Source organism: Portunus trituberculatus, chromosome 8 (genome assembly GCF_017591435.1).
Source record: "Portunus trituberculatus isolate SZX2019 chromosome 8, ASM1759143v1, whole genome shotgun sequence".
Lineage (NCBI taxonomy): Eukaryota > Metazoa > Arthropoda > Malacostraca > Decapoda > Portunidae > Portunus > Portunus trituberculatus.
In genome coordinates this window covers 5,905,328-5,917,500 of record NC_059262.1, presented here as the reverse complement: position 1 = coordinate 5,917,500, position 12,173 = coordinate 5,905,328, and the positions used below count along the sequence as shown (strand labels likewise).

The 12,173-nt window shown below is 44.6% G+C and overlaps 1 protein-coding gene across 1 annotated transcript; it reads right to left on the bottom strand.

The window, feature by feature from the left end:
• Window positions 1–35: 35 nt before the first annotated feature.
• Window positions 36–11,523, bottom strand: LOC123498944 (AFG3-like protein 2). Its single transcript, XM_045246529.1, is given in 17 exon segments — window positions 36–1,048; window positions 1,429–1,623; window positions 1,969–2,048; window positions 2,051–2,165; window positions 2,580–2,806; window positions 3,631–3,858; window positions 4,472–4,625; window positions 5,410–5,531; window positions 6,133–6,251; window positions 7,117–7,255; window positions 7,693–7,858; window positions 8,665–8,758; window positions 9,672–9,839; window positions 10,227–10,297; window positions 10,299–10,496; window positions 11,295–11,328; window positions 11,330–11,523. Coding segments are annotated over 17 exon segments (2,370 nt in total). The 5' UTR covers window positions 11,380–11,523; the 3' UTR covers window positions 36–838.
• Window positions 11,524–12,173: the final 650 nt, after the last annotated feature.

The following is a 12,173-nucleotide window of genomic DNA, read 5'->3' as shown; positions in this document are numbered from 1 at the left end:
ATAGCAGAGGTGTTGAAGAGCAATTAAACACCAAACACTGTGCAAACACCTTTCTTGTCAGTTACAAAAAAGAGAAAAAAAAAAAAAAAAGAAAATGCAAGCAAATATTAGAACACCTTGGCAACACTTTCTTGACATCATGGTGGGTGAACCTTCCAAGGGGCATGAACACAAGTCATGTACATACATACATACATATTTACAAGCTGAGACCACACCAGCATATATAGACTAACGGTGGCAATGCATTTCTCTCTCTCAAGGTTTGTTTACATTGCGTCTCTGCATCCCTGACCTTCCCTTGACCTTTTCCTTGGCTTTCCTCCTTCCCTTGACCTTTCCTGACCTTCTCCTTTAAGATCACAAGAGGATATTATGTCCTTGATATCTTCTTTTGTCTATTCTTCAATTCTATCTATTATATCCTTTCCAAATCCTTCTAAGAGTGTAGGAAACTGTTATGTCTCCCTCTCCTTCCCTCCATCCTTCACTTCTACCTACTGTATCCTTCCTTCCTTTTCTCCTCTCCTTCCTTCATTTCTCTTGTTCTACTCATAAATCCTTCAAGGTCATAGAGAGCAAATGAAACTGTTGCCTTCACCTCCTTTCCTCCATCCTTCACTATCCTTCTTTCCATCCTTCACCTCTTTTTCCACCTATCTTTTAATATCCTTTCTCTCCATCCTTCATCTCTGCTTCTCTTCATCCTTCACCTCCCTTTCCCTCCATCCTTCAACATCCTTCCCTCCATCCTCCACCTCTTCACTACCACTAACACCCCAACAATCCTTCAAAAAACGTCCTACATCATTCACTTCTACTTCCTTCGCGTCCTACACTAGCTGGCCTCCTCCTTGGGTTTCTGTGGCTGTTCACGTTGCTTGTTCCACTCCTTCAGGCCCTCAGGAAGCTTGGTGTCCTCCTCGAAGCTTCCTGTTCCCTCCACAAACTCCTCATAAGTGGATTTCTCTTTGAAGGGACGAGGGCCGAGGAGCTCAATCATGTCATCGCGGCTCAGGATCTCCCTTTCCAATAGTCTCTCGGCCACCTGGGGGAAAGGGAGGGTGTTCTAGAGTGTTTGAGTGTGTTTGGGTGTGTTTAGGTGTGTTTGAAGTGTGTTTGGGTGTGTTTAGGTGTGTTTGGGTGTGTTTGAGGTGTGTTTTGGGTGTGTGTACACAACACCATCACCACCACCACAATCAATGCCATACAGCACCACCACCACAACCACCACAAAACAAAGGCATAAAAATAAGAAAGAGAGAAAAAAAAAAAAAAAACTGAAACACACCACCATACATCACCATAAAAAAAGTAAATAAAAAAAAAAAAAACCACCACAACCACAACCCCCACACATCACCACCAATGAAAAAAACAAAAACAAAACTGAACACCACAACACCACAATCACCACCACCACCTCACCTTCTGCACACACTCCTTCTTCTCCGTCAGCAGGTTAATAGTCCTGGTGTAAGCTTCGTCAATGAGTGTCTTCACCTCCTCATCAATGGCCCCAGCTGTTGCCTCACTGTAGGGCTTCTGCATGGCCATCTCTCCAGGCTCTGGCAGCTGGTACACCCTCAAGCCTATTCGGTCATTCATGCCATACTGCACGATCTGTTGATTAAGTGTGCAGGGTGAGAGGACGGAGGGTAAAGGAGGGAGGAAGGAGGGAAGGAGGGAGAGGGAGATGGAGAGGGAGAGGGAGATGGAGATGGAGAGAGGGAGAGAGAGGGAGAGAGAGAGAGTACCTAACCCAACCTAACTTAACCATGACAACACACACACACACACACTTAACATTACCCAACTCAACCTAACCTAACCTAACCTAACCACCACAACAACAACAACAACAACAACAACACACACACACACACACACACACACACACACCTAACATTACTCAACCTAACCTAACCTAACCTAACCTAACCCAACCTAACCCCATGATAAGCTCACCTGGGCCTGTGCAGAACGAGTCACTTTACTAAGGTCGTCCTGGGCGCCGGTAGTGACAGCCCCAAAGAAGATGCTCTCCGGCGGCCGCCCAGCATGACACACATCCGATCAAACAGCTGCTCCTTGGTGAAGAGATACTGTTCCTTGGGTAGGTACTGAGCATAGCCTAGACCTTTTCCACGGGGTATGATGGACACCTGTAGGGAGAAATAGGGTTCGGTGAGTGTGTGTGTGTGTGTGTGTGTGTGTTAGGGTGTGACTGTTAAGGTGAAGATAAGACAAGAATTAATAGCAACATACCATCACCACAACTTGCCCTTACTACACCACCACACCACCACCACACCACCACCACCAACCATCAATATGAACTAACCACACACACACACACACACACACATATCCTTACCCTGACTCTGCCCTACCACCATACTGCCACCACACCACAGTACCACCACCATCACACCACCACACACATCACACCACTAAAACCATCAAAAATACCCAAAAACACACAGAATAACACAGAAATTAACAAAATACCCTTAAAACTCTTCCTACCACACACACACACACACACACACACACACACCACCACCACCACCACCAACCTTCAACAGAGGGTCAGCATGCTCCAGGAACCAGCCACACACAGCATGGCCAGCCTCGTGGAAAGCAACAGTCTTCTTCTCAGCCGGCTGCAGTACATTGGTCTTCTTCTCCATCCCGGCCACCACACGTTCTATGGCTGCCTCAAAGTGCTTCATAATAATATCCGTCTCGGCATCCCTCGCAGCGATCAGGGCCGCCTCATTGCACACGTTGCTGATGTCCGCTCCTGTTTAGGGTGTTGCGTTAGGCATTTGTGTTACTGTGTTACTGTTAGGCAACTTTATACACCTTCAGAAATATATGTCGAGGTTAGAATAGTACAGACTGTGGCCACTAATCTTTACACCTCCACAGACCCTTCCTAATGTAAGTAAAATGGTCTGATCGCACTCAAAAACAAGGCAAAAATGGATCTCAGTATATAAGGGATTGATTTTACATATTCTTACATCTTTATTAGTGTGTCAGGTTAGCGGTTAACGTTCTTCCCACATTTTTCATTCCTTCTCTTCATTAATCTCTGCAGTACAAGGATGCATCTTTATATTCATTCTGGTTACTCTTCTGGAGACTTTATAGAGGTTCAGAAATATATGTTGAGGTTAGACTAGTAAAGACTGTGGCCACTAATCTTTTCACCTCCACAGACGCCAACAAACAAATTAATACCAGTACATCCAGGAGTGAGGGCGTCCATCTTTCTTGGTTAGTAAAAAAAAAAACACAAGTCAGAACCACAGACTCGCAAAAACACCACACAAAACAATCTAATATCACAAAACACCACAAATTAACACCAGTGAACCCAGGAGTGAGAGCATATTTTTTTCTCAACCAGTAAAATAAAAAAAATAATCAATCAGAACCACAAAAACACCACAAAAAAACAACCTAATACCACAAAAACACCACAATTTAATACCAGTATCCCCAGGAATGTGGGGGGGCCATCTTCCTCGACCAGTAAAATGAAAATAAAAAGGAAAAAAAGAAAAACGAAAACCTCTAATCAGAACCACAAAAACACCACAAAACACCACAAATTGATACCAGTAAATCCAGGAGTAAGGGCGGCCATCTTCCTCGCCAGATCGTTCTTCTCCAGCTGGGTCTTGAGGGGGCCGAGATGGACCTTAAAGATGGACGCTCGGCCCTTAATGTCTGGTGGGGGTACAAAGATCTGCCTGTCGAACCTTCCCGGTCTGAGCAGCGCCTTGTCCAGGATGTCGACTCTGTTTGTGGCCGCCAGCACCACCACATTGGAAGTGGTGTTGAAGCCTGTGGTGAGGGAGTGGTTGTCAGTGGTTGTGAGGAAGTGGTGGTGATTGTGGTGAAGGAGTGGTGAGGAAGTGGTGAGGGAGTGGTGGTGAGCGATGATTGTGGTGGTGATTGTGGTAAGAGAATGGTGGTGAGTGGTGATTGTGGTGGTGAGGGAGTGGTTGGTTGTGAAGGAGGGGGAAGAAGACCAAGAAGATAAAGGAGGAAGAGAAGGAAGATAAAGAAAACAAGAGTGGTGTTGACATTTGTGGGGAGGAGGAGGAGGAGGAGGAGGAGGAGGAGGAGGAGGAGGAGGAGGAGGAGGAGGAGGAGGAGGAGGAGGAGGAGGAGGAACCCACAACAAAAAAACAAAAGGATCAACACACACATGCAAGAGAGAGAGAGAGAGAGAGAGAGAGAGAGAGAGAGAGAGAGAGAGAGAGAGAGAGAGAGAGAGAGAGAGAGAGAGAGAGAGAGAGAGAGAGAGAGAGAGAGAGAGAGAGAGAGAGAGAAAAGAGAGAACAAAAGGAGAAAAAATAGAAAAGATAGAAAAAAAAATAGAAAAAATAGAAAAAAAAATAGAAAAAAAAGACACACACACACACACACACACACACACACACACCACACTCACCATCCATCTCCACCAGCAGCTGATTGAGAGTGTTTTCCTGCTCTGAGTGTCCACCAAAGCTCTTTCCACCTCTCTTCCGCCCGACGGCATCAATCTCATCCACAAACAAGATACAAGGAGCGTTTTTCCGAGCCATTGCAAACATGTCCCTCACCTGCAAGTATAGAAAACGAGGGGTGAGGTGTGTCGATGAGGGGGAGGGGCGTGGGGCTGAGATGTGTTGATAGAGGTTGAGGTGTGTCGATGGGGGCTGAGGTGTGTAAAGAAGGCGTGTGGTGTGTGGAAGGGTGTTTATTGTGTGTAAAGGGATGTTCTGGTGTGTGTATGGGGTGTTCTGATGTATGTGTATGGGGTGTTCTGGTGTGTGTATGGGGTGTTCTGGTGTGTGTATGGGGTGTTCTGGTGTGTAGAGGGGTGTTATGTGTGTAAAGGGGTGTTCTGGTGTGTAGAGAGGTGTTCTGGTGTGTAGAGGGTGTTCTGGTGTGTAAAAGGGTGTTCTGGTGTGTAAAAGGGTGTTCTGGTGTGTAAATGAAGGTGTTCTGGTGTGTAAAAGGGGTGTTCTGGTGTGTAAAGGTGTTGTGTGTGTGTGTATGTGGTGTTCTGTGTGTATAGGGGTGTTCTGGTGTATAAAGGGGTGTTCTGGTGTGTAGGAGGGTGAGGTGTGTGGAGGGGGATGTAGGGGTGAGTCAGTGTGTCATGAGGTAAGCCAGATTTGTAAGAGGCAAGTCACATGTCTAAGGAATGAGTGAGGTGTGTTGTGAGAAAGTCCCACAAGAAGAAGAAGAAGAAGAAGAAGAAGAAGAAGAAGAAGAAAAAAAAAAAAAAAAAAAAAAAAAAAAGAAAAAGGAGAAAAAGAAAAAGAAAAAAGAAGAAGAAGAAGAAGAGGCATCCTACATTGTTGCTATCCTACACAAACATCCTACACATTCTATACTCACCCTGGAAGGACCCACACCGACAAACATCTCAAGGAATTCCGACCCAGAGACGTAAATAAAGGGAACATTAGCCTCCCCTGCCGTGGCCTTCGCTAGCAGGGTCTTGCCAGTTCCCGGGGGCCCTGCCGAGAGAAACAGGGGTGAGACAGGGGGAGACAATAGAGTGTAGGGGTGAGATAGAGTGTCTGGGTGTCTGGGAAGGATGTAGGGGTGATCTGGTAGGGTGTATAGATGTGTGGCAGGGGTGTAGGGGTGTCTGGGAGGGGTATACAGGGGTGAAAGTGGATGTTAGGTGTGTGGCAGGGGTGTAGGTGTGAGGTAGGGTGTCAGGGTGTCTTGGAAGGGTGTAGGGGTGATCTGGTAGGGTGTATAGGTGTGTGGCAGGGGTGTAGGGGTGAGAGTGAGTGTAGGGGTGTCTGGCAGGGGTGTACAGGGGTGAGGTGTGGTGGGAGATAGTGAAGAGGGAGAGGAGGAAAAGGATGTGAAGAGAATAGGAAGATAGGAGAGAATGCAGGATGGAGGAAGGAAATAAATAAAAAATCACACACACACACACACACACACACACACACACAGAAAGATATATAAAACAAAATAAAAATAAATAAATAAAACTAACCACAGCAAACACACACACACACACACACACACACACACACACACACACACACACACACACACACACACACACAGCCCCTCCCAGTGTGACCCTTAGCCCCTTACCTGTCAGAATAGCCCCCTTGGGAATCTTAGCCCCCAGCTCTGTATACTGGTGGGGGTTCTTCAGAAAATTGACAAACTCCATGATCTCCACCTTGGCCTCCTCACAGCCTGCCACATCCCTGCAGAGACAGAGACAGAGACAGAGAGGTTAATTGATGATAGTGACAATGAGAAAGAGAGAGAGAGAGAGAGAGAGAGGTATGAGGAGAAAGAAAGAGACAGAGACAGAGAGGTTAATTGATGATAGTGACAATGAGAAAGAGAGAGAGAGAGAGATATGAGGAGAAAGAAAGAGAGATAGAGATGTTAATTGATGATAGTGACAATGAGAAAGAGAGAGAGAGAGAGAGATATGAGGAGAAAGAAAGAGAGATAGAAATGTTAATTGATGATGAGTGACAATGGGAAAGGGAGAGAGAGAGATAGAGAAATGAGGGGAAAGAGATAAAAGATTGAGGATTGGTGTGAATAGTGATAATGAGGGAAAGATAGAAATAAGGAGAGACAAAGAGAGAAAGGAAAGAAAAATTATTAGAGGAGAAAGAGAGAGAAAGAGAGGAAGGGTAGGAGAAATATGCAAACAGAATATAGAAGAGAAGAAAAATATTGAGGAGGAAAAAGATGAAAAAAATGAAAGGAGAAAAATGAGAAAAAGGACAAATACATACATAAAAAAAAAAAGAGAGAAGTGAAAATAATAAGATGAAAAAAAAATAGGAAAAAAATTGAGACGAAAAAAGAAAATATGAAAATAAATCCTCTAAAAAAAAACAGGAAAAATTGAGAAAAAGAAAATCTACCACCACCACCACCACCACCACTCACAAAAAAAAAAAAAAAAAAAAAAAAAAAATAACAAAAAGAAAAATAGAAAAACTTGAAATAAGGAAAAAAAATAAACAAATCAAATTATCCACAAAAAAGAGAGAAAGAGAGAGAAAAGAGAAAATAAAATCCACCACCACCACCACCACCACCACTTACAGAAACTTGACTCCAATATCGGTGGGGTTGACCATCTTGGCTGTCGACTCCATCACTCCACCAAACAGCCCTCCACCCCTCCGCCCACCTGATCCGCCCATCATCTGAGCCGACCTCCGCATCATGAAGATCAGGAACCCTGCGGAGGACGTGTGGAGTCAGACAAAGTGGATGGGAGTGGATGGAAGTGGATGGGAGGGGATAGATGTGGATGGGAAGGGAATAGGAGTGGATAGGAAGGAACAGGAGTGGATAGAAGTGAATGGGAGTAGATAGGAGTGGATAGGAGTGGATGGGAGTGGATAGAAGTGGATATTTTTCCTTTCTCTTCACTACAACTGGCAAATAATGAACGAGAAATGTGGTTTTCATCATTCTTTTTACTATATTTGTATGTGTTTCTTATTTACACACACACACACACACACACACACACAAAAAACCCTCAAAAACTAACCTAACCTAACCTAACTTAAAACTCGCAACACAAAAACACCCCAAGAAATTAACCCCACACATTGAACACCCCCCAAAATTGGCCCCATAACACCCCCACAACTGGCCCCCATAACACACCAATGATGAGGAGGGTGGGCAGGAAGGAGGTGAAAGTCGCAGCCTCCAGTTCGTTCTTGTATACCACCGGGATATAATTGCTCGGCTCAATCCCCGCCTCCAGCTGTGCCGTCTCCACGTTCCGCTCAAACGCATCCACTGAGCCGATGCTAAACCACAGGGTCGTCTGGGGGTGGAAGAGGGGTGAATCTGGGTGAATGAGGGTTATGAAGTGTATTTTGAGAGGTAGTAAGTGAAAAAAAATGGTGAATGACGGTTATAGGGTGCATTTTTAGGGTTAGAGTGAAAAAATAGTAAATCAGGATGAGTCTGTGGGTTATGGGGGTGAAAGGGGTGTCTAGGGTGAGCAAGGGGTGAAAATGGGGTGAGTAAAGGCTATGGGGTGTGTTTTGAAGGGTTAGAGTGAAAAATTTGTCAATCTGGGGTGAGTCTGTGGGTTATAGGGGTAAAAGGGATGTCTAGAGTGAGAGAGGGGTGAATGAGTGGTGAATCTGGGGTGATGGAGGGGTGAATCTGGGGTGATGGAGGGGTGAATGAGGATTATGAGGTGTATTTTGAGAGGGGAAAGAGGAAAGAGGGAAAGAGATATGATGCTAGAGGGAAAGAGGGGTGTCTGGGGTGAGTGAAGGGTGAGAGGGGTGAAAGAAAGTTATGAGATGTCTTTCAGAGGGATAGTGAGGGAAAGAAGGGTGTCTTTTGGGGACGAGTGAGTGTGAGGGGTGAATCTGGGGTGAGGGGATGGGGTGAGGATGGGGTGAGTGAGTGTGAGGGGTGAGGATGGGGTGAATGAGGCTTGTGGGTGTCTGTTGGGATGATAAAACAATCTATACAACTTCAAACACATAAAATGTCCATTTATACAAACAAACGCAGGAAATACTTCAAGAAAATTAGGTTATTTCACATAAAATCCTAAAAATACATTCACACACACACACACACACACACACACACACACACACACACACTCACCGCACCCTCCACTTGATTTCCTGGCATGAGTTTAACGCGAACCCACTTCTTATTTATCACCTCCAGTTTCTCCACGATCCCCTTGGCCAGGTAACTGAAACACAGGTAACACAGATTAACAAACACTGCTGGAACACTCACACCATTGATAACACCATTAATTCCATCACTTATCTGAGAATCTCACCATTAACACCTTCAGTAGCATGACGTGTTTCCATATTCATTCTGGTGACTATTTGGTGATTTTATACAGCTTCAGAAACTCATGTGGGGGATTAAAATAGTGAAGACTGTGGCCATTAATCTTCTGACCTCCATAGACCCTTCCTAATGTCAATAAAATGGTCTAATGGTACACAAAACTCAAGGTAAAAATGTGTCCCAGTAATGAAAAGATTAAAATAGTAAAGACTGTGGCCATTAATCTTCTGACCTCCATAGACCCTTCCTAATGTCAATAAAATAGTCTGTCTAATGGTACACAAAACTCAAGGTAAAAATTTGTCCCAGTACTGAAGGGATTAAAATAGTGAAGACTGTGGCCATTAATCTTCTGACCTCCATAGACCCTTCCTAATGTCAATAAAATGGTCTAATGGTACACAAATCTCAAGGTAAAAATGTGTCCCAGTAATGAAGAGATTAAAATAGTAAAGACTGTGGCCATTAATCTTCTGACCTCCATAGACCCTTCCTAATGTCAATAAAATGGTCTAACGTTAACCCCCCACACAAGTCTCTGAAGCTGTATAAAATCACCAAATAGTCCCCAGAATGAATATGGAAACATGTCATGCTACTGAAGGGTTAACCAAAGCACACCTGAACTAGAGGAAAAGAAAACCAGGTGTATACATTCCTCATTACCCAAAAACACACCTGAACTGACATATGTACACCAAACAGTCAGCAGGACAGAAACACAAAGTACTGAAGGAGATTATGAGGAGGAGTGAGAAAAAACAGACTTAACAAACACGATTAAAAATTAAGAAAACACGCACTTTTTAGAGAACTCCTTCCAAGTAATCTCCCTGTAGCTCATCTGGTAGTACGCAGCAACGCCCAGGAGACCCACCGCCGCCAGGGTAGCCAGCGCCACCCACCGCTCCCTCTCGCCACCCTCGCCCAGTGACTTTGGACCTCCACGACCTCCACCGCCACCACCCGTTCTGTGACATACGGGAGTGTTAGGAGGAGGAGGAGGAGGAGGAGGAGGAGGAGGAGGAGTAGTAGTAGTAGTAGTAGTAGTAGTAGTAGGACAAGAATATGAAGAGAAAGAGAAGGAATAAAGAAAAGGAGAGATGAAGAAGAGAAAGAAGGATAAAATGGAGAAAAAAAGAAAAAAGAACAGAAAATGGAAAGAAAATTTGAGAAAAGAAATAGAAAACAAAAAAAATAAATGGAAAGGAAACAAGAAAACAAAAAAAAGAAAGACAAATAAAAAGAAAATAAAGAAAGAAAAAAAAAAAAACTAAAATAAAACAAAACAAAACAAAATTTCACACACAAAAAAAACAACAACAACAACAACAACAACAACAACACCAATAACTTACTTAGGTCCAGCACCAAATAAATTCATGGAGAAGGGATCTTTAGGGCCAGTTGGAGGGGGATGTGAGGCCTTACCGGGGCGGAGGAGGAGGAGGAGGCGCATCTCCCTGCCCCCCGTCCTTCCTCCCAGCCTTCCCCTGCCCCCCCTGCTTTCCTGCTGCCCCCCTGAAGTATTTTTCGAATCCCCTCGGAGGTTTTTGGCAGAATTGGTACCACTGCTGCAGAAGTGAAAGGCGGTGCGGGGACTCCATCTTGGCCACCTGCTGCCCCACCTACAGGAGAGAGTGAGAGTGAGAGAGAGAGAGAGAGAGAGAGAGAGAGAGAGAGAGAGAGAGAGAGAGAGAGAGAGAGAGAGAGAGAGAGAGAGAGAGATGTGAGTAAACAGAATAAGAAAGAAGGAAATAGAAACCAGAGAGAGAGAGAGAGAGAGAGAGAGAGAGAGAGAGAGAGAGAGAGAGAGAGAGAGAGAGAGAGAGAGTTTATGTAAGGCATAAAAGGAATAAGAGGAGAAGAAATGAAACGAGAGAGAGAGAGAGAGAGAGAGAGAGAGAGAGAGAGAGAGAGAGAGAGAGAGAGAGAGAGAGAGAGAGAGAGAGAGAGAGAGAGAGAGAATTTATGTAAGGCATAAAAGGAATAAGAGGAGAAGAAATGTGAAACGGCTTTTAGAGAGAGAGAGAGAGAGAGAGAGAGAGAGAGAGAGAGAGAGAGAGAGAGAGAGAGAGAGAGAGAGAGAGAGAGAGAGAGAGAGTTTATGTAAAAGTAAACAGGAATAAGAAAGAAGGAAATAGAAACCAGAGAGAGAGAGAGAGAGAGAGAGAGAGAGAGAGAGAGAGAGAGAGAGAGAGAGAGAGAGAGAGAGAGTTTATGTAAGGCATAAAAGGAATAAGAGAGAAGAAATGTGAAACGGCTTTAGAGAGAGAGAGAGAGAGAATTTATATAAGAAGTAAACAGTCATAAAACAGGAAATAGAAACAACCAGAGAGAGAGAGAGAGAGAGAGAGAGAGAGAGAGAGAGAGAGAGAGAGAGAGAGAGAGAGAGAGAGAGAGAGAGAGAGAGGCACTATACTCACCCAGACGGGACTGAGGGCGGCTCTTCTCACCCCTCTGCAGCATTCTGTCCACCCTCCTGGCGACCATCACCAGCCTGTGGGCCATGCTGTGTCGTGCTGTGCCGTGCTGTGCTGTGCTGTGATGCTGCTACACTGCTACACCACCGACACACCGCCACAGCCTCACGCAACACCAACACACAACACTTACATCACTCTCGCCACAACACCCCCGGGTCCTTTACATTCATCACCAGTATATTCTTATTTTCTTATTTCATTCTTTTTTTGTTATTCTATGTTTAAAAATGTAATTAGGTTTTATTTGGGTGTTTTCTTTTCTGCTTTTTTTATTTTTTTATTGTTATGTCATTTGTTTTATATTTACTCTCATTATTTTCTTAAATTCTTCAGTACTATATATGGCGCGTTAGCACGCTCGGCTCACAACCGAGTCTGGGAACGAGTCCCGGAAAGCGGCGAGGCAAATGGGTAAGCCCCTGTTCACCTAGCAGTAAATAGGTACGGGATGTAACTCGAGGGGGTGTGGCCTCGTTTTCCCGGTGTGTGGAGTGTGTTGTTAGTCCTACCCGAAGATGGGTCTATGCTCTGAGCTCGCTCCGTAATGGGAAAGGCTGGCTGGGTGATCAGTAGACGACCGTGATGAATTACACACACACACACACACAATATAGCTACATTAGGTAAGCAAAATTTTCCCAATAATGCCCCACCCCCTTAAATTGAAGTAAACTGTCAACACAATGTGGTGCTTCATCAGTTTAACGAAACTCACACTGTGAAAGGTACAACAATGTAATGCGCTTGTTGCGTTCCTCGGCTGATTAACGACCACCGCAAGTACACAACAGACACACAGATTAGTGATTATTAACTGAG